The sequence below is a fragment of the Herpailurus yagouaroundi genome, unplaced genomic scaffold (genome assembly GCF_014898765.1).
Source record: "Herpailurus yagouaroundi ecotype Mexico unplaced genomic scaffold, PumYag 160, whole genome shotgun sequence".
Lineage (NCBI taxonomy): Eukaryota > Metazoa > Chordata > Mammalia > Carnivora > Felidae > Herpailurus > Herpailurus yagouaroundi.
This window is the reverse complement of record NW_024412401.1, coordinates 23,879,373-23,901,540: the sequence shown is the minus strand read 5'-3', so window position 1 is coordinate 23,901,540 and position 22,168 is coordinate 23,879,373. Positions and strand designations below refer to the sequence as shown.

Below are 22,168 nucleotides of genomic sequence, written 5' to 3'. Positions count from 1 at the left end.
TGTTCAATAAACATTGACTATTATTATTATTATTGCTATTATTGTGAAATGAATTATAAAGTGAAAGAAATCCCACAATACCATCACATACGTACAAAACCTCTTCATTTCCCCAATTCTACTTGTTGACCAGTACAAATTCATACCATGGCAGTTCTGAATAAGAATTACAGCCGTAGGGTACACGATATAATATCCTTATCTTTCCACTTCTGTGGCAGTAGAATTAGCACTCCTTTTCTACTCTCAGAACATTTGGAAATATCAATATTAAAATTACCACACTGTATTATAATTCAGATTTACTTGTTGTCTCTCGTCCTCAATCAGACTGAGTTTCTTGAGGGAAAGGACTTTTGTTTCATTCTTCTCTATGTCACCAATTCTTAGTGAAGAAGCTGGCAATAAATGTCCATTATCTGTTTGCTGAATGAATATTGTAGCAAAGATGTATACATGTGAACAACAAAATTAAAAATATTATGTGATATTTATCATACAAAAGTTCAAATCAAGTGTGATTATAGCTCAGACAGGAGAGATCACTTCTAGGTAGGAAAAGGTCGTAGAACAGAATGGTGAAATCTGAACTTTACAGACAGCCTACCTTGGTTTTGAGCCCTAACTCTGGCATTTATGAGCTTACATGATCTTGGGATATAACCTAATCTCTTCAAACCACTAATGTCCTTACCAGTGAAATGGGGATACTATGAGTTGGACAAATGAAATGAGATAATATATGTAAAATTTCAGGTACCTATTATAAAGTGACTAACATATCATCATCACCATCATCATCAAAGGCTTTGTGATGGAGGCACTCAGTACCTGGCATCAAAGTCTTTGTGATGGAGGCACTCAGGATCTGGATGGACAGACACAGGGAGGAGCACTGAACAGTCAGGAGGTGTGAATAAAGGTACTGTGGGTGTTAGAACGAGCCACAGCCAAACAGGGAGGGCAAAGCACTGTTTAATCAGAACAGTGTGGGGGTATTTTCAGGAAAGGAATGGGAGGGAAGGTTGGGAAGTCGGTTTTAAAGGCCAGGCTGAAAAATTGAGTCTTTATCTTGCAAGTATTACTGACACTTTACAGTATGCTACAAAGAGTAGAACCGAGTACCAAGTGAGCCAGTACTGAGTCAGCCATAGGGGGAATGTTCTGGCTGTTAGTGCAGGACAGTCTGGGGAAGGTGGGGGAAAATGGAAGCAGATAAACCATTTAGGAAGCTTTTCCAGTACTTCCAATGAGAAGCTGAGGTTCCCCTCTGGGATGGTGGCATGGGGAAGGATAAAAGGGAATGAACATGTGGGACACTGGGAAGACGAAATTCACTGAACTGTGCCCAGCTGGAGGCTGTGTCCAGTGAGGAGGCAGAGGCCAAGACAATTGTGAAGGTTTACAGCTGGATGACCAGGAACGTGGCGCCACTACCCTAGCAGAAAGAAACCAGAGACTGGTCTTACGGGGAGGATAAATTTGCTTTTCGCTATGCTAAGTTTGAGGTGCAGTGGGATATTCCATAATGAATGGTATCCAAGAACACGTGAGCTTAGAACTCAGACTGATATTTATTTAGAAGATATCTGTGCAGAGATAATAGCTAAAGGGATACGGTTGGATCAACCATCTAAGAAGGGTGGGAGTATACAGAGAAAAGATCAGGGAGTCATCCTTGGGAAATACCTCCTACATCTAGGGATGTGAAAGAGAAGCCTGGGAGCAAGGATGAGGAAGAGGGAGAAAGGGGAAGAACGCACCGCCACAGATGCCAAGGGCAGGGCAGGTTTCCAGGAGAGTGCAAGTGCCAGGAGGAATCACGAGCTATAGGAGGTCAGAGAGAACTGTGGAGGGGCCACTAGGAAGTCACTGATGAGGCATGAGAGAACAATATGTGGAAAGAAAAACTAGACTGCAAGTGTGAAGGAATCTAGGATGTATTGGGGGGGGGGGAAGAGGTAAAGCTAGTATAGTATGAGTTTGGGAAGTTGGGGAAAGAAAGGATAGAGATGGAATGGGGGCTCAAGGTGGGAGCAGAATTGTTCTTCCCCACATAAACCACCACTCACAGCTAATCCAGAGATGCTTATTTGTCTGTACATTTAGAAATAGAAAGAAGCCTTGGGGGAGGATGCCAGAGGAGGAACTTTGGAACAAACTAAATTGAAAGTCAGGTTACCGCCATTCTAAAGTCATAGACCGTGTTATCACTGTGAGTACAGCAGCATCTGTTTTAGCAGAGACAGAACTCATTTATCATGCATCAACAGACTGTGAGAGAAGGAAACCAGAAACTCTCCCTCCCCACTTAGGAAAACAAAGCTTGATCCACACTCTTTGAAAATAATTCAAAAGCTTTGGAAAAGGATTTTAGCAAGGAAGGAACACTAAGAGAAATAAATGCACAATATCTTCCCTTCCTTCATTTGTCTACCCAACCGCACTCTAGGAAAATGCCTAGGTGCACCATTAGAGCACTCCAATAATACTATGCACACCACCCAAGTTTATAGCACTCCGATCTACACAGTGCTTTTCATTTTACAAGAAGCTCTCACGATCACTTTCATCCTCACAGAATCCCTGTGAGATTTTACTTTTTTTGTCTTACAAGTAAAGAAACCGAGGGTTAGAAAGAACTGAGCGATTTCCACCCCTACCCCCTAATTACACAGCCAGGAAATGGTACAGCTACATACCCTTTGCTCTTTCTTGTACACATTCTCAAATACCACTCACATGGTCCTCACAGCCTGATGTTCTAGGTGTGGTATGACAAACCAAAGTGTAGCAGGACTCTGATCTACCCTTCGTGTGGGGGCTTTATAATTACATCAGTATAGCCTAGAACTACATGAGCTTTGGAGCACTTTTATCAGATCACGTTTTTTACTAGATAGTATCCCGTGCTCCCCTCTCACCCCCATCATCAGAGCCCCGGGGCAGAAGTTCTTAGCAATGTTTCCTTCCTCCCACACCTTCCCAGTTCAATCAGCCCTCTGAAATGCATGAACAAGGCCTCAATATTTAAACTTGCTCCAGGGGTGCCTGGGTGACTCAGTGGTTAAGCATCCAACTTTTGATGTTGGCTGGTCATGATCTCACAGTTCATGAGTCGGAGCCCTGAGTCAGTTGGGCTTTACACTGGCGGCACAGAGATTCTCTGCTTGGGATTCTTTCTCTCTCTCCCTTTCTCTCTTCCCAGTCTTTAATTGTGCTCTCTCTCTCTCTCTCTCTCTCTCTCTCTCTCTCTCAAAATAAACATTAAAACACACACACACACACACACACACACAAAATAAACTTGCTCCAGAGTTAGGAGGCAGGAAAGCAATTCTCTCCCTCAATACCTGGTTTGATCTTGTGGGAAGAAGGCTGGACCAGGAGGCTGAAGGCCCAGGTTCCACACTTACACTGCCAGTCTAGCTCTGTGACCTTAAATCACTCGATACTTAGCACCAGTGTCTTGATCTGAAACATGAAGATCTGTTTTATGTCTGCCGCAAGGATCCGGCGAAACACTTGTGAAATAGGGCCCTGTGTGGAGTTTAATTTTCTGCTGTAGCTGACTTGACTTTCTTAATTTTTGAAAGAGGAGCTGTGCATCTTCATTGTGCACTGGGTCCTGAAAATTAGGTAGCTGGTCCTGCCTGTATGACCTTGACCAAGTAACAGCCTCTCTGGGCTCCACAGTCTGTAATTGATTGAATTGAACTGTTAGGAAAGAGACAACCCTCAACCCTTCTTCTATTCTACTCGTTAGCAAAATTCACCACAATTGATTACCCCCTTCTTCTTGAAATGTTTTTTCCCCTGTGGCTTCTGGGATACTTTACTTTTCCGGTTTTCCTCTGCTTCTCTGGCTGCTCCTTCCCTGTTTTCTCCCTAATCTGTTAACATGTCCCAAACTAAACTCCAATCATCTTCTTCAAGCTTGCTCCTCCCAGCCTTCCTCATATATTCGTGGTAACTCTGTCTTCCAGCTGCTCAGACCAAAACTCTTAGTCTTTGACTGTCTCTCACTCCACCCCCAATTTAGAAGCTACTCTAGAATCTGATCACTTCTTCACCACTCCCATCACAGTGCAAGGCTTCATCACCACTCACTGGGATGACTGCAAGACCCTTTTAACTGGTCTCCCTGCTTCCACCTCCTTTCCTGCTGCTAAGAGTCTATTCGCCACACAGTAGTCAGAATAATCCTTAAAAAATATAAATCAGATCATATCACTCTTCTCTTCAAAACCATCCCATGACTATCTATCTCAATCAGAGTAGAAATCCCTACATGGTGCAACAAACTTACCTCTCTGAACCTACTTCCTACCACCACCGACCATTTTGCTGGTGTCCCTTTGCCTAGAATGCCCTCCCAGCTATCGCCTGGCTGGCCCCTCACCTCTGTCAATTTTGTTCAACTGTCACCCTTTCTGTTAAGCCCTCCCTAATCACCCTATTTATTTATTTAGTTAGTTAGTTATTTTAAAGTTTATTTATTTGAGACAGAGAGGGCAGGGCGGGGAGAGGCAGAGAGAGAGAGAGGGAAAGAGCGAATCCTGAACAGTCTCCTCACTGTCAGCACAGAGCCCGACACGGGGCTCAGACTCATGAACCGAACCATGAGATCATAACCTGAGCCAAAATCAAGAGTCAGATGCTTAACTGACTGAGCCACCTAAGTGCCCCTCACCCTATTTCAATAGCAACCAGCATCAACTTTCCCCCTCATTCCTCAGCCTGCTGTTCCCTGCTCAGTTTTCTCCAAAACACTTATCACCATCTGATATATTACATATGTATATATTTTAAGTTTGCTTAGTGGTTATCTCTCCCCACTAGACTGTAGGCTCTGTAAGGGCAGGAACTTTTGTCTTTTAGCTGCCATATCTCCAGTACATAGGACGGTGCCAGTGAATGACAGTAGGCAGAGTTCCAGAACAGATGATGGGATTACTATTATTAAGTCACAGCCACGTCAAGTCCTCTGAGTGTATAAAGTGCCTTCACAGGCTTCCTGCCCTGCATACAAGAGTGTGGATATTTATGGGGAACCACTGTGGCAGCCTCCCACTGGATTAAACTGTGGGGATGGAAAGGTGAATCAGGAGAGGTAACTACCCTCTAAGAGTTTGTGGCTTAAAAAGAGGTTTTGTGTATATATGCAAGTAACTATAGAACAAGGAAGCATTTGTTTAAAAATATCCACCCTTTAATTTAATGGCTAACATCTCACATTCTGGTAATGACTCCAGAGTTTTCCATAAGGAGAAGGGACAATGAACTATGGCTTGTGAACTTACTATGTGGCTACTTCTGTGTCCCAAACAAGTTCCTGCTCTGGCCTGCTTATCACATCAAAGACACCTTGCCTGGCTTCCAATCTACTTTGCTTTGAAGTCTTTCCACTGTCCTCCCCCACCCAAAATTGGCTCTATTTACTGTTAAGTCCCCACCCTCTTATAGTCCCTCCACACTCTGCTACCAGATACAGGGAACAGGCAGGGGTGAAATCAACTTAGGAAGGTTGCAACAGGGTAGACAGTCTATTAGCTCTTTGCAATCAAGATGTGGATATATATACCTCAAGTGTACGGTGTACAGAATCCAGGAACTACATCTGTCAGTCTTTGCATCCTGACATTGTTGCTCAACATGTGCACAATATGAGGCATTCCCTAAGGTTTGCTGAATCATTGAACTGAATGTAATAAGCCCTGAGTAAGGATACATTTTTTAATTTTTTAAATCTTTATTTATTTTTGAGAGAGAGAGAGAGAGAGAGAGAGAGAGAGAGCGTGAGCAGGAGAAGGGCAGAGAAAGAGGGAGACCCAGAATCTGAAGCAGGTTCCAGGCTCTGAGCTGTCAACACAGAGTCCGGAGTGGGGTTTGAACTCACGGACTGTGAGATCATGACCTGAGTCAAAGTCGGGTGCTTAACCAACTGAGCCACCCAGATGCCCCAAGAGTAAAGATAATTCTAATTAAGAAGTACTTCTGCATCTTCTGTAAGGTACCCCAGAGATAGTTTATAAGGTTATTTTATTGAGGTATCATAAGAAGCAACCTGTAAGAATGAAAGCATCTCAAATAAAGGGATCAATATTTAAAATGCCAGTTTAGGGGCGCCTGGATGGCTTACTTAAGCATCTGACTTTGGCTGAGGTCATGATCTCTCAGTTGGTGCCTTCGAGCCCCGCATCAGGCTCTGTGCTGACAGCTCGGAGCCTGGAGCCTGTTTCAGATTCTGTGTCTCCCTCTCTCTGCTCCTCCCCTGCTCTCTCTCTCTCTCAAAAATAAATAAACATTAAAAAAAATTGAATGCCAGTTTAAATGATAAAACACTACTATTTTATAATTTTCAAAATTACTTTAATTTGCATTTGATTTCTTTAAACCCTGTATCTGAAAATCCAAAAGTTATGGAGAGACGAATTACAGACAACACCTTCCATTCCCTCTAGGAATCCTTTGAATAGAGACTCCCTGAGGTTATCAGAGATTTTAGATCTTTTCTTATGGGAAAGGCTGGAGAACTGAGAAACTCAAAGTGTTAGGATATGGTGACTGAAAACCACATTAAGTTTGAGTGCTGGGTACGTGGGTGTTTGTTATATAATTCTCAATACTTAACAGTGTGTTTGAAAAGCTCATTTCTCTCATACGTTCACACTACACATACATTTTCATACCCAGCCAAGATCAAACCTGAAAAGATGACCTGTCTTATAATCAGTGAGAGGTGCTGTCAGCACAATGTAAGACAATTTGGGGCAGGCAAATCATTCCTCTCCTTGACTCTCAATTTATCTATATATAAAGTGGGGGGAAGGAACTAGATGGTTTTGGGCCCCTTCCACTTCTTTTTTTAATGTTTATTTTTGAGAGAGAGAGAGAGAGAGAGAGAGAGAGCGAGCGAGCAGGGGAGTGGCAGGGAGAGGGAGACACAGAATCCAAAGCAGGCTTCAGGTTCTGAGCTGTCAGCACAGAGCCTGACGCCGGGCTCGAACTCACGAACCGTGAGATCCTGACCTGAGCTGAAGTTGGATGCTCAACCGACTGAGCCACAGGTGCCCCAAGGGCCCTTTCACTTCTAATGCCTTAAGAGTCTAGAGAAGTAGGGGGCACATATTCACTTTTTAAAGTTTTTCTCTTTATAAAGGATTCTTTTCAGATTTCCTGAGTTTCTTTAGCACATTTAAAACTATGACTTGGTTTAGCAAAATCTGGTTACTGTATTTTATTATTAATAAAAGCAGCTAATACTTGTTAAGCAAGTTCAATATTCCAGGCATATATAAAATGTTTTATACAGACCATTTGATTTAATCACCCCAATAACACCACAAGATAGATACCAATACTGTCCCCATGCTGTAGATTGGTAAAGTGGCCCCTAGACTATCTAACTTGCCGAACTAAGCAACTTTGGAATTCAAACTCTCTTCAATCCAATCTATGACTCTAGAATACTGCTGCTCCTGCATCTCTCAGAAAGGCTGCTCATAGCAGGGTGTGTTCAGTGGTTCTTCCCTCCTTGAACAGCCATAGTCCTCTGTGCTTCCTTACCTTCTCAAATGGGGTAACCAACTGGGGATGGGGTAATTCCTTTGGTTTCAACTTAATTTCTGTGACATAACATGGTCATATTTTCATTAAGAAATTCTTTTTGCCCTTCCCTGGATGAGTAACAGTGGATTTCACTAGTCATCTTGAGGCACTTGTGAATGATCAGGTGAGCAGAAAAGGGTTCAAATTTGCTTTGAATTCCTAATTTGGTTCCTTGGGTCTATTATCTAAATTTCACCGCATATACACGTGTGAAATTTATTTTGCAACAGATTAAGGTAATAGTGCCACATGCAGGAAAATAACGTAAGGTTAATTTCATAGCTTCATAATTTTCACATTCATGATTTTCACTTTTTCACAAGAACTCTGTGAGGTGGGCAAGTCAGGAATTATTTACCTACTTTGCAAATGAGGAAAGAGCCACAGAATGGGGAGGTGACTTATTCTAGGACATGGACTGGTTAGGTCTTACAGCTAGGGCACTTTCTACACTATGCCATTTCCATCTGGAAAAAGGACCATGAGACTCAGGCACTTCTTGGCAGACAGAAATAAATGACTGCTGTACCGGAGGCTGCACGATGCCAGGCTGTGGCCGTGGGGCTCCCTGTATAACTAGCAACTATACTACAGGATGAAGATAGTAGGACCAACCATGCCCCCTACTCACACCTGTGCAGTGTGATAAAGAAAGTAGAAGTAGTCAGCAGCTGTGGTCCAACCAGATAAAACTTTTAGGCGGGAAGTAAAGTGACAAACTCGTGTGTGCGTGTGTGTGTGTTTAACTGTTAGTTGCTTTGATATTTTTAAAAAGGCTGTTTGTGGAAGTCAGACCACATAGCAGGAAGAGTTAACAGCAAGATGGATTTGGGAAAGGACCAATCTCGCTCGACGCTCCATCAGACACCTGGTCCTCATCAAGAAGAGAACCATGTTCCAGGTAATGAAAGAGATCTTAAGAGGTCTCTACTGGCCACTAAGATGTCTTAGTGACAGTTGGGAAGAACTGGGCTGTGATTATTTTCCTAATTTCTATGGATCTGGCCCCCAAAAAGCACATAATTGAGTATGTTCATATAACTTTAGATGGGAAGGATTGGGGCTGTATAACCTTCTGAGGTGACTTCTAATACATTAAGATTCTAATAAGCAGAGAAACACAAGGACAAAATAAATTCTTGATAATATATTTAAGTGAAAGATAATGTTAAAATACCCAGTACTGAACGGTTGAGGTAAAACAACCATTATACCCCTATACTTCTATGGTAGGGTAAATTTGGTATAATTTTTTGGAAAGAGATCTGGTCTACCTATTGTCAGATCTTTAATAGTGCTTATTCTCTTGACTTCCTAATCTTAGTTTTGGGTCTATCCTAAAGCAGCCTTTCTCAAAATGTTTTGCAGAACCCTAGGTCTTGAGACAGTTCTTAAATTTTTTTGTGCCATGGATCCCTTTGGCACTCTGAGGAATCTATAGATACCTTTTTATAATAAATATTTAAAATATATAAAATTCATAGATAAAATTCCAAAGGAAGCAATTGTAAGATACAGCTATTAAAATGAAAAACTGTGATACAGTAATATATATGTTTATTTATAGACACATTACATACCAAGATTATAGTAATGGTGAATCTAACAGCATTGTATCAAATCAAATATATCATCTCAAATAAATTGTGTTTTTAGGTGTCTGCAACAACTGTAATGTGATGTGGAAAAAATCTGTGATTTCTTTTGGTGACAAAGTCACTTACTGCACAAAAATTTCTGTGGTTTGTCACCTACATTCATAATTGAAGGAAATGGTAAATTAATTAGACATCGATAAAAATAGACATATAATATCCCCCAAATCCAAATTTATCATTAAGAACTTCTGTCTTAAGAACAAAAGCTGCTATGGCCCAAGGAGCATGCTCTGTCTTTTGGGGCCCTCCATGCAAGTTTGTCATCACCTTACAGGCTCTAAGAAGACCCATTAACTTTTCACAAACTCAAATGGCAACAGAACCTTTCTTTTGATAATAACTTCCCAAAGAGCTTGGAGAGACATCATCCTAAGGAAAAAACTCAAAAGGAAAAAAACTGTATGCATGAATATTATCATAGTTTGAGCTACCGTGACAAAAAAACCCAACAGCCCATAAAATTGGCAACAACCAATACATGTGGAATGACTGGGCAAGTGGGAATACATCAACTTGATTAAAGTTATAATTATGAGGACTATACCCTAGAAAATATTTCTGACATGATGTTAGGTTAATAAATGATAAAATTATGGTAGGCTATCATTACAACTTTGTGTAATATGGAGACTAGATGGATATGAGAAATAAAATGAAAACAGGTTATAATGTTAAGGATGGCAGAAGACGGCTGATTTTTTTCTTTTATGTTTGTGCAATATGTAAAATTATTTTGAAGAAACTAATGGGTTGATAGAACACATATGTATAAAAACTGACCCTTTCAGTTAAAAATGCTTACTGAGCATTTGCTCCTAGGCATTCTTTGGAGGCATAAGGATGAATAAAATGTGGTCCTTGTCCTTCAAAAGCAAGGAGAAGAACAGACACCCAGGATGGGGTGGGGGGGGGGGGTCTCCACCTTGCCATAGGACTCTTGCTGATAAATGCCACAATTGATCACTATCTCCTATAACTTCCATCTTGATCCTACAGAAATCATTGGAACTTGGAATCTGCGAAACAGAGAACAACTCAGGAAAAGAAAAGAGGAAGCACAAGAGAAGCAAACTTCACAATGGCAATTTGGGTATGGTATCATTGCAGGGGAAGAGGAATGGCTATTTGTCAAGTATATGCTATGCGTCAAGTAGTGCTGAGTGCTTTTACACACTATATTTTATCCAACAATTCCATGAATCAGGAGCTGGTATTCCTATTATACAAAAAGAAAAAAAAAGAAGCCAAGTCTCCAAAAGGTTCAATCTCTTGCCTAAAATCACACAGCTAGTGAAGTGGTGGGAATGGAATTTTATCCCTGTTCTTTTTAAATTAAAGCACCAGGCAGTTGAATTCCATTGTAGAGAGGCCTGGTGTTCTGTCTACTACTCTGGTAACATAAACATAGAAGCATCTTGTCGGGAGCAGGAGATACCTTTGAGGAGCTCCTGGCTAGTTTTCCAAACTTTCTGTTAGTAAAATACTAATTGAATGAGTACGATTAACTCTCCATGGAGCAAACCAAAACACTTTATGTAAATAAGTGACAGGAAAGTTTAGGAGTTTTTAAATCTCCAAGCAAAGTCACTTGTATATAACCTTAGGGAGAGAGTACAAGACCATGATTATAAGTGAGACAGCATCTAACTGCATCCGTTTAAAATATGACTATGAAAACAGAGGAGGTCCTTGGAGATAGAAAAGGGGAGCCCAAGGAGCTCGTCTAAGCCTGGGTTTCTCAACCTGGGTACTATTGATGTTGTGGATAGGATAATTCTTTATGTGGGAGGCTGTTGTGTGCATTGTAGATGTTTAGCAGCATCTCTGGCATAGCAGCATCTCTGGCATCTAGAGACCAGTAGCACGCCTCCCACCTGCATTGTGGCAACCAAAAATATCTCCAGACATTGTCAAATGTCTCTTGGTGTGGGGGACTAAGGGGCAAAATTGCCCCCAGTTGAGAACCACTGATCTAAGCACTCTTTTATTATAATAATAATAATTATTATTATATTATTATTAGATTAGGAGTTATATCTGCATTTCTTCATGGTTGCGAAAAATGTTTCTTTTGGTGGCAAAGATAAAATAGATATACATTAAAAAAAACACACAATATAGATGTTTTAGCACTTTTCTTAAGAAAGGGCACCAATCCCCCCTGGGGACTGAGAATCTTCTATTCTGCTATAACACGTTTCGATAGCACCAATCAACTCACAAATGATTGGTAAATAGGAGAATGATGTCAGTGTAATGTAGAAGCTGTATTGGTCCATGATTTTTCCTAATCAAAAAGGAATACAGTTAAAACCTTCAGCAGGAAAGGGAAAAGCCTTCAGCTTGGCTGCTGCATAAGCAGGGTTCTTTTCAGCCCACATCCAGGGCTCCCTCCCCAGAGGACACCACCAGCCCCCCATAGCTCTCCACGAGTAGGCTGCACTTCCTCCTGGGCCCAACCCAATGGCAGCTGGCTCAGAGCACCACCGGCATTTACGGGATCTCAGCAGCTGAAAGCCTGCGTTTAAACTGTTGCTTTTGCGTATTTTTGCTATCCCCCAGGCAGCCTTCTCATAGTAAGCTGCCTATCTGGACTACTCAAGATATCTCCCCCAGTACCAATTATTATTTTTGTTAGTGTTAGAAAGTTGCACAAGATTTGAGTTGTTTGCTTTAACTCTATTTTCCCCCATAAGCACTGCACTTTTAGTGTAGGATTTTGCTGAAAGTGAGGCTTTTCAGGAATGCATATATTGTGTTACAGCAGAAACTTCTGTACTCGAGTCCTGTGGCAAGTGACTCTGTTGAAGAATATCCTTATATTCCCTAATTCCATACTCTCCGGGCAACCTTCTGATCATTATTTGGCTTCTCAAATACCTGCTACAGAGAAAGAGTACATTCATCTGTTAGTGCAAGCATCCTCTGCTGTGTGACTTTGCATTTCTCACTGTTCACTTAAAAATTGGTTTTTAGGTTTATATATCAGCCATTTTCAGCTGATTGATGAGTTCTGTCCCAGATAAATGGAGCTGGTCTCAGTGTGCTGATCCAATTGGATTTCTGGGCTTGCTGGGTGGGGGGAGCAAGGCTGAAAAAGTCACTGAAGTAGAGGACACCTTGGGGAGCCTCTTGGCAGCTGGCTGGCCATGCTCTTAGGACATATCTCTGTGCTACTGAGGGCTATTCTCTTTTTTTTTTTTTTTAACATTTATTTTTTTTTTTTATTAAAATTTTTTTTTTCAACGTTTATTTATTTTTGGGACAGAGAGAGACAGAGCATGAACAGGGGAGGGGCAGAGAGAGGGAGACACAGAATCGGAAACAGGCTCCAGGCTCCGAGCCATCAGCCCAGAGCCTGACGCGGGGCTCGAACTCCCGGACCGCGAGATCGTGACCTGGCTGAAGTCGGACGCTTAACCGACTGCGCCACCCAGGCGCCCCAAACATTTATTTATTTTTGAGAGACAGAGAGAGACAGGGTGTGAGTGGGGGAGGGGCAGAGAGAGAGGGAGACACAGAATCCAAAGCAGGCTCCAGGCTCCAGGCTCTGAGCTGTCAGCACAGAGCCCGACGTGGGGCTCAAACTCACGGATCGGACCGCGAGATCATGACCTGAGCTGAAGTCGGACACTTAACCCACTGAGCTGAGGGCTATTCTTACAGAACATACCACACAGCGAAACCTAAGTGGTTCCAGAGAGAAGCAGCAGAGTGTAATGGTTAAGAGCCTTGGCTGTTAAAGCCAGAATGACTACTACATTTGAAGCGTGGCTCCCTCACTTCTAGCCATTTGACTTTGGACAAGAACGTGTGTCTGTTTTGTCATCTGCAAAGTGGAGATAATAATAGTATCTACCTCATAAATTGAGGTGAAGATTATATGAGATAACAGAATAAGCAAATTACTTAAAACAGTGCCTGGCACATAGGAAGCACTATAAGTGTTTCCTATGTTAATACGAATACTAATTTATATTTGAATAACTCATTCCTCTAAGTTATTGTATGCGATTCTTACAACGACCGCATGAGGTTGGACAGATACCATTTACTCCATTTTGCCTGTGAAGAAACCAAGGCATAGAGAGTTTGAGTGACTTACCCATGATCACATAGCTGATCAGTGACAGAGTTCAGATTAAATTTTAGACCACATAGATATATATGCATTTTTTGAAAAACTACCAGGAAGAACATGGAACATTACTCAGATTCCCTCATACAGTGATCTATGTGACAAGTTATTTAGTATTCAATATTAGAATAAAGTAAGTGTTTCCTGAAAAAGTCACATATACCATCTTTTAAAAATCTGACAATAAGGACTGTATAATTTATCCTGTTACCTTTGTTAGTTGGAATTATACTTTAAAATGGTGAGGTGCCTTTCCATCATTTTTACATAACATTTTCTTGTATATTATTTCTAATATTAATTTTTGACTGTCTTATTACATGTTTACCTTTTTAATATTGATTTCAAACTGGTTTTAGGGAGGCAGTCTTTAAAAAATTTTGGAAATTTTGGAAATTTCAAACATAAAGGCAGAATAGGGTATACATTTAAGTGCGCAAGGACTTACGAGCACTGCAAAGATAGAAAAGCACGGGTTTTATCTCGTTTGCTAACAAAAATAAGAATATTTACTACAAGAATATTTCTCCACAAGTAACAACGGTATGAGGCAGCTCATGTTCCTCACCTAAAAGCATGGCCTTCACAATAAATCCTGAGCAAGGAGAGCATTTCAGCCCCGTGGTTGGCAAGAGGAGGCTCTGTGGAGCAGGTAGCATGGAACAGAATTTCAATAGGTTTAGAAGAAGGATGAAATGTTTATTTTTAGTACCTTTTCCTCCCCACCACCAGCCCATCTGTATTAGCCATCTGTATTTGGTTATAGTTGCAGTACCTAACGAGTTGTCATTGGCCGAAATTTCCATGCATATCCTTTTATCTTTTAGATCCTTAATCTAGCTATTCATTTGGAGTAGGTATAAAATGGCCACTCGTACCTTTCCACCAGGCTTCTTTACCTCAAGAGATGTTTTTGAAGCTTTTGACCCAGCTCACAGAATGTCTCATTTGACATGTATTGCTGCTCTTTAGCATTCTCTACACAAGACACTGAATTAGATAAGCAATTAGATATACATCTTCCGTCTGCAGGCTGTGCAGACAAGGAGCTGTGCCTGGATTGCAGATCCAGAAATGCAATTGTATCAGTTTACCCAGGGCATAGTGGGACTAACTCACACATGCTAAACCCAGACAGACCACTGTATAAACCACAGTGCCAATCTATTAATTTATAACATCAATTATATGTTCTCCATAACCAATCTTTAAGTATATGCTCTCAAACACACATACTCTCTACACTCACCAAGAAGGTTCCATGTGAGCAAGGCGTCAAGAGACAAAAAGTCCCTACGGGACATCTCCTCTCCTGACAACTAGCACTGGCTCCTTCATTTTACAAACAAGGAGGTTGAGGCCTAGAAAGATTAAGTGATTTTTTTCATGGTCATGCAACAAGGCAGCCGGAAGACCAGCGGCTGTTATTACTAAGCATTTATTTGAATCCTGTAGGCCCATTGCTGACACTAATTCTGATCTTTCACAGAGAGAAAAAATGCAAGAGGCCAAGGATAGGAAAAGGAAATAAAAGAGGCAGAAAGAGACAACAAAACACAGACCTGAAGGTGGAGCCTCAGTCACAATTTAAAAAGGACATGAGGGAGAAAGCATTAGCACCTATGGAGAAAGAACTTGAACCGCCTAGGACTATAACTGAAGCGCTCTATCTGGTAGCCTCTCCCAAAAAAGTTGTGCCTGAGAAACACATTTTTGCAATGGATCAAGAAAGCATTATACATCAGGCGAATTCTTCCGAGATACAAGAAACAGCAATACAAAACCACTCTTCTGAAACATGCCAAGATATGGCTGACCCTGAAGCCCTCTCTCCTAAAATATGCCAAGAAACAGCTGTACTTCAAGGCCATCCTTCCAAAATGTGCCCTGATATGGCTGAACCTGAAGCCCTCTCTTCTAAAATGTGCCAAGAAACAGCCATACTTCAAAACCATTCTTCCAGAATGTGCCCTGATATGACTAAACCTGAAGACCTCTCTCCTAACTTGTGCCAAGAAATAGCTGTACTTCAAGGCCATCCTTTCAGAATGGCTGAACCTGAAGATCTCGCTCCTAAACTGTGCCAAGAAACAGCTGTAGTCAAAGTCCTTCCTTCTAAAACTGAAGACATAGCTAACCTGGAAGGATGCTCTCCCGAAGCATTCACCAAACCAGATGTGCCTAAAGGCTATGCTCATGAAACATACCAGAAAAGAGCTGAACCTGAGGAATACAATTCTGAACCAGATCAAGGAATTGCTGAGATTGAAAGCTTCTTGCCTAAAACAGAAGAAATAGCTGTGCCTAAAGACCTTTCTACAAAAACACACCAAGAAACAGTTGAACCCGAACACTTCTCTCATGAAACATATAAAGAAATTGCTGTGCCTAAAGCACCCTCTCATAAGACAATCCAAGAAATGCCTGCTGCTGGGGAATATCCACCTGAAATATACCAAGAAACACCTGAGTCTGAAGACTCTTCCCCTGAAATATACCAAGAAACACCTGGGTCTGAAGACTATGCGCCTGAAATATACCAAGAAACACCTGGGCCTGAGGACCTCTCCACCAACACCTATAAAAATAAGGATGTGCCTCAAGAATGCTTTCCAGAGCCATACCAAGAAACAGATGGGCCCCAAGGCCAGGATCCTAAAGCACACCAGGAGGATGCTAAGGATGTTTATACTTTTCCTCAAGGTAGGGATGGTTTGTTGGGACAAGTCAGTGAAACTGCCACTTAATAGGATTCCCCATTTATAATTAAAGCACCAACATAGGTATCCATATCCTTCAGAGTGATGATTTATAGCCTTCTTTCACAATTTAGGATATCCCCTGTTATCGCAAGGGTATCATTCATGTCACTAGCTGGTTTCAAGTAAAAAATGTTTTTCATTCAACCAGGGCCTGTTTGGCACATTTACAAAGAATTAAAATAATTGGCAATATAAGTGTGTATACCAGGTACTTGACAGAGTATCCATTCTGGGAAACTTTAGCCAGTGAAATGAAATAAACCCAATATAGGATGAATTATGTGCAAAATATTTTAAAGAACGATTAAGTTTAAATTAACAAGAAAGCTTGATGAATAAAGTTTTTCTTGAGAATTAAAATGTCCCAGCAAACTAAAGCAAGTAAAGTCATGGTACAAGGTGCTAATGGGGTTATAAAGGTACAAGATATGATCCTGTTACAAAGGGAACTTGTTTTTGTAGGATTTATCAGGTTTGCCAAAAACCCTTTCTATCTCAGTATTTGTTCCTGAAAAGCATTCTCCTAAGCATGACACTTTTAAAATAATGTGACCTTTCTTCAATTTGGCCTTTGCCTCAGGGATATAACTGAGAACCTTGATTCTCTTTGTACAAAACCATAGACAGTATATGAAGTGGCCTGAGTCTAGCAGACCATATCCTTTTCTCAAGAAATCTTTCTGGTAGCTTATAAACAAATAAGCTCTTTCCTAAAAGATAACTACAACAGAGACATGGGGTTAGTTGGGTTCCAGTGGGTCCAGGTTTTCAAGGGTGAAAACATTAGAGTAAAAAGCAGCCACGTGAAACACTGGCTGGGCTGACGGGAGCCCCTGTTGGAGAAGCACTTCTTATCCACACAGGGCTCAGTTCGAGCAGTTTCATTCCTGCCAAGGTTAATGTGGGCAATTAATTCATGCTTTTCTTGTTTGGGGTTTTGTCTGGCCAAACAAATGGAAGTATATACCTTTTTACTGATTAGAAAAGGCTCATAGTAATGAATTATAAATGTTCATTATGATAAATTAAAGCAATATGTAAGTGAATATAGAGTAAATCCCCCATGATACCATCTCCTATCTCTGATTCCCATCCTGGAGGTTGTTTTCCTTTGTTTTAACAAATGACATAGTATAATACATTCTATTCTGTGTAAGCTGCATTTTTTCACATGCAATATATATCACGGCCATCTTAATGACATCTTTTGTAACAATTGTATGGTATTGTGTTATATGTACAATAATTTATCCAACCAGTCTCTGAAATGATGAACATTTAGGTTACTGCCAAGTTTTACTATTATAACAATGTTCAGTGAACATCATTGGAACTAACATTTATTTGGCACTTTCTATGTGCCACACAAAAATCTTTTGTGCCACACAAAAATATTTTGTGTGAATTATTTTATTCAATGTTAAAAAGCTTACCAGAAAAATAATATTATCCCCATTTTATAGATAAGGAAACTGAGGCACTGGGAGCTTAAGTGTGTCTGATTATATCCATTGGATAAATCCCTAGAAATTGAAATGGTGGGCCAAAGGGTACCCACATTTAATGTTTGGATACATTCTGTCAAATGAGCCTCCCAAAATGTTTTAGCAGTCCACACAAACCAAGAGCTTATGTAAGTGCTTTTTCCCCAATACTGCACATGATTACATTTAAAAAATCTTTTCCTATGTGTTAGGTTTTAAAAAACCCAAACAACCTAATCGTTTTAATTTCCACTTTTCTGATAATGACTGCTTCTAGGCATTAGTATTATTATGAATTTGAATTTCATGATTGTTATAAATTTGATTTTTTTTAAAATTTTTTTTAAACATTTATTTTTGAGACAGAGAGAGACAGAGCATCAACGGGGGAGGGTCAGAGAGAGGGAGACACAGAATATGAAGCAGGCTTCAGGCTCTGAGTTGTCAGCACAAAGCCCGAAGCGGGGCTCAAACTCACGAACCGTGAGATCATGACCTGAGCCGAAGTCGGACGCTTAACTGACTGAGCCACCCAGGCGCCCCTTTTTCTTTTTTAATTTTTTTTTCACGTTTATTTATTTTTGAGACAGAGACAGAGCATGAACGGGGATTTTTTTCTTTTTAAAATTATTTTTTTTAATGTGTATTTATTTGTTTTGAGAGAGAGCATGCACGCGTGAGCCAGGGAGGAGCCGAGAGAGAGGGAGAGATAGAATTGCAAGCAGGCTCCATGCTGTCAGCGCAGAGCCTGACACAGGGCAATATCTCATGAACTGCGAGGTCATGCCCTGAGCTGAAATCAAGAGTTGAACGCTCAACTGACCAGGTCACTCAGGCGCTCCTGAATTTTTTCTTTTGAGAATTGCCCGTTTGAATTCCTGTTCCATTTTAAATTTGATCTTTTTGGATTGACTTAGAAAATCTCTATGTAATAGTTAAGCTTTTACCTACATATAAGTTGTAAATATATTTCCAGTTGTCTATGGTTTAAATTTATTTATAGTGGTTTTTGTCACCTACATGACAAGATTTTAATTTTAATTTTTGGTAATTCAAACTTGTCATTCTTTTCCTTTATGGTTTCTGATCTGTTTCCTGCTTAGAAAGGCCTTTCTAATCCTAAGATTATAAGAAAATTTTATTGTTTATACAACATTTATGGTATTTTAATATTTAAATCTTTAATTCATCTGAAATTTGCTTTTGTGCAAGGTGTGAGGTAGAGTTTTTTAATCTGGTCAATTGTCCCAGTTGACCATTTATTTAACCTATTTTCATATTTTATTTTACAGAAATGAGAGAAAAACCCAAAGCAGAGGAACCAGAGATACCAGCAATTCCAAATGTTCCTCAAGAGATTCATGCAGAAAATGACGTCTATAGTTATGTTTTGTTTTAACGATGCTCAACCATCAGTTGTCCAACAAAATACACATCTTAGTATACGTGTGATTCTCAAAATATTGCATCTCTACAATACTCATTAATATTTTAAGTGGTTTTTTTCCCACATATAGACTACAGCTGAAAGAGTGAACTAAGGTGTTTTTTGAGGCTCTACCACATAGATGATATCCTGCTAGTTTGTGCGTGTGTGTGTGTGTATATGTATTTTGGGGTAAGGATAGCGGTGGGGAGAGACAGAAATGGGAAAGGGGGGGTGCTGAATAACTGATTTTTACCCTCAAAAACAAACCTTTCTTTGGTTCATTTTTTTAATTTATTTTTTTCCTTGGTTAATTCTCAAAAGTAGAAAGAGTATATTGTCTGTTCATTTAAAATTTGGGGAGTAATAGTTTTCTTGTAAACTTTGTTCAATTATCAATGTAACAATAGCATCAACATTTTATTCAGGCTTTAGTTGGCTTTTTAAGTTAATTTTAACAATTTATCCTTCTGGGACTCCTTCAAAGGTATTTTGAGGTAATGAGTAATAAATGTAGTTTACTTAAGTATTTGAATTTTGATTTTCTATTTTTCCTTTTTAAATATTGCATTTGTGCAAAAAGTACATTAAATCATTATCACATGCTTCACCGTGTGGACAGCATTGTGGTAAGCACTGTGAGGGTTAGAAGACCTATAGCATATAGTCCTTACCCAGCAGGGGTTTAATCTAGTTTTACGGGGGAATAAAACAATATAATTACAAAAGAAAGTAAGAAAGGCTAGTGTCATTTGAATAGTACATAGAATAGAGGAAACACTCCCCTCTCCCCCCCTTTTTTTTTTTTGCTGGAGTGACCTGAAAAGATTAAATCTCCAAAAGATGAAAAGATGAAAAAGATTTGTATTGTAGGTGAGGATCACAGCATTATTGTATGTGACACAGAGAAGGGTGAATTCGAGACATATTCAAGAGAACTACTTGCAAACTACAGTTAATGCAGGGTCCATGTGGAATAGCAGGCTAATAGGCAAAAAATCTCATATTATTAGTGTGAACAGAATTTTCCATACCAAAGATTACGTAAGGTAATGGGGAACTAAGTAAGACTTTCGAACAATGGAGTGGCAGTTTCAGTGTTTTAAGAATATCTATCTGGTGATAATGGTCACGATTAGCTGAAAATGACAAGAGACTGGGGGCAGGAATAGGAACTCTTCCAGGTGGGAAGATGTCTGAAAAACTCCCGGGGAGGGGGGGGCGGCGGCGCCCCCCCATTGTTTGCAGTTTTCCCTCTGTAGAAGACTAAAGTAAAAGAGATTTCTGTGAGTAAAGGTTTAGTTTAGCAAGGGCACAATTGCATAAGCTCTATAGGCACATAGGCACTGCGCTAGGTTCTAGGCTATACAGTGAAGAACAAGACAGAATCCCAGTCCCTCAAACATTCCTAGTGTAGAACAGAGGTTCTTTTTTTTTTTTTTTTTTTTTTAGAACAGAGGTTCTTAACACTCAGGATATATTAGAACCACTGAGGTAGATTTAAAAATTACAGCTGTGCCTCCCCAGGGATTCTGATTTACCTGCCTAGGACGACATCCAGGCATAGGTATGTTAATTTTTTAGTTTATTTTTTGTTGTTGTTGTTTCAAATATTCTTTGAGGAATAATTTTAGAAATTAAAGAAAATTTGTAAAGATAGTACAGAAGTTTCTGTATACCTCTCACCCAGTTTATCCTAATGTTAACATGTTCTATAACCATGGTCCATTTATCAAAACTTAAGAAATTAAGACAGGTGACATTACCATTATTTGGATTTCATTAGTTTTTGTGCTAATGTCCTTTTTTGGCTTCAGGATCCAATCTCAGATATGACATTGCATTTAGAATATTTAAAAAGCTCTCCAGGTGAACCTTGTGCAGCTACAGTTGAGGACCACTAGTGTATGGGGAGGGTACAATGCTCTTTCCTTCCTGTTTGCACACATTCCTCCACAAACATTACATTTTTTTCCTCTTGGGGTGTATGCATCATACAATGATTACTCATACTCCATTATATTACTCAAGTGACATATTGAGGGCAGAATAACCACATAATAGTCCTTTATGTCTGGATGGCACTTCAGAATTTATACTTTGATATACACTGATTTGCTCAAGAGTGTATGAAATTGGCAGGGCAGTGATTATCATTCCAGTTTTATAGATGAGGGAATAACCTCAGAGAGGCTGGGTACTCACCTAAAGTAACATCTAACTTCCTCAGTACTTTTCATGCTGGGTCTAATCTTAGAAAATCTGGTCTCAATTTCATCTGCCAGAGTGGGTCAACATTAGTTAGAAAAGGGTAAATGGAAGTTTCATGTTCTAATAGTGTTGCATTAAAGAGGAACCATAAGAGATTTGCATATGTGCCATGCACAGGGGCACAAAGGTGAAACAGATGACAAAGTAGATGGAATGAAGAATATAGAACGTTAGAAGGAGAGGGATCTTCTCTTTTTACCTTTTAGGACCCTTTCTGCTTGCCCTCTCACCCCACTCCCTGTATACACACAATCTCTGCTTTCTCACTATTCTTATTCAAACACCAGTGTGCATCTAAACATTTTCCAGTTTTCTTCTTGGCTTAAAACGTTGAGGTCACAGAATCAAAAGTTTTGCAACCATCTAAGCCCACTTTGTACTACCCTCCTCTCATGGTAGGTACAATGGTGGTTCTTAAAAATCCATGAAACACATGCTACTAAATCTAAAATGATCTCATGAGAAGTCCCAAAGCTTTAATTGTTTTTCAGGGATCCTTCATCCAAGTGAAAGATTAAGAACCATTGCAAGGGGAAGTGTTCTGTAACTGTAGGCTCATGACCACCTGTATTAGAAGCATTTAGTGTTTTTTATATTTTTTTAACGTTTTTACTTATTTTTGAGAGAGACAGAGACAGAGTACAAGCGGGTGAGGGGCAGAGATAGAAGGAATCACAGAATCTGAAGCAGGCTCCAGGCTCCAAGCTGTCAGCACAGAGCCCAATGAGGGGTTTGAACTCACGAACCATGAGATCATGACCTGAGCTGAAGTCAGACGCTTAACCAATGGAGCCACCCAGGAGCCCCGGCATTTAGTT

General features: G+C 40.1%; 1 protein-coding gene and 1 long non-coding RNA gene across 4 annotated transcripts in view; one reads left to right on the top strand and one right to left on the bottom strand.

Annotated features, from left to right (window-relative positions):
- LOC121034718 (uncharacterized) overlaps nt 1-22,168 on the bottom strand; it is a 36,315-nt gene that overhangs the window by 12,532 nt on the left and 1,615 nt on the right. The window lies entirely within an intron of this gene.
- On the top strand, nt 803-19,614 carry HEMGN (hemogen). 3 transcript variants are annotated; one of them, XM_040481781.1, is made up of 6 exons: nt 830-922; nt 2,110-2,215; nt 8,387-8,512; nt 10,266-10,359; nt 14,897-16,110; nt 18,946-19,614. In XM_040481781.1, exons 3-6 carry the CDS (start codon nt 8,434-8,436, stop codon nt 19,050-19,052), a joined length of 1,494 nt encoding a protein of 497 aa, XP_040337715.1. In that variant the 5' UTR covers nt 830-922; nt 2,110-2,215; nt 8,387-8,433; the 3' UTR covers nt 19,053-19,614. The 3 variants fall into 3 exon arrangements, with proteins under 3 accessions (XP_040337714.1, XP_040337715.1, XP_040337713.1); XM_040481780.1 differs by lacking the exon at nt 2,110-2,215 and having other exon boundaries at nt 803-922; XM_040481779.1 differs by lacking the exons at nt 830-922; nt 2,110-2,215 and adding an exon at nt 5,000-5,113.

What these genes read in the sequence shown, in the direction of transcription:
- HEMGN (XM_040481780.1), top strand. Translation starts at nt 8,434, where the DNA reads ATGGATTTGGGAAAGGACCAATCTCGCTCGACGCTCCATCAGACACCT. An exon ending in AGAAGAGAACCATGTTCCAG is followed by an intron (nt 8,513 to 10,265) that starts GTAATGAAAGAG and finishes TTGATCCTACAG; the next exon opens with AAATCATTGGAACTTGGAAT. An exon ending in TGTTTATACTTTTCCTCAAG is followed by an intron (nt 16,111 to 18,945) that starts GTAGGGATGGTT and finishes TTTATTTTACAG; the next exon opens with AAATGAGAGAAAAACCCAAA.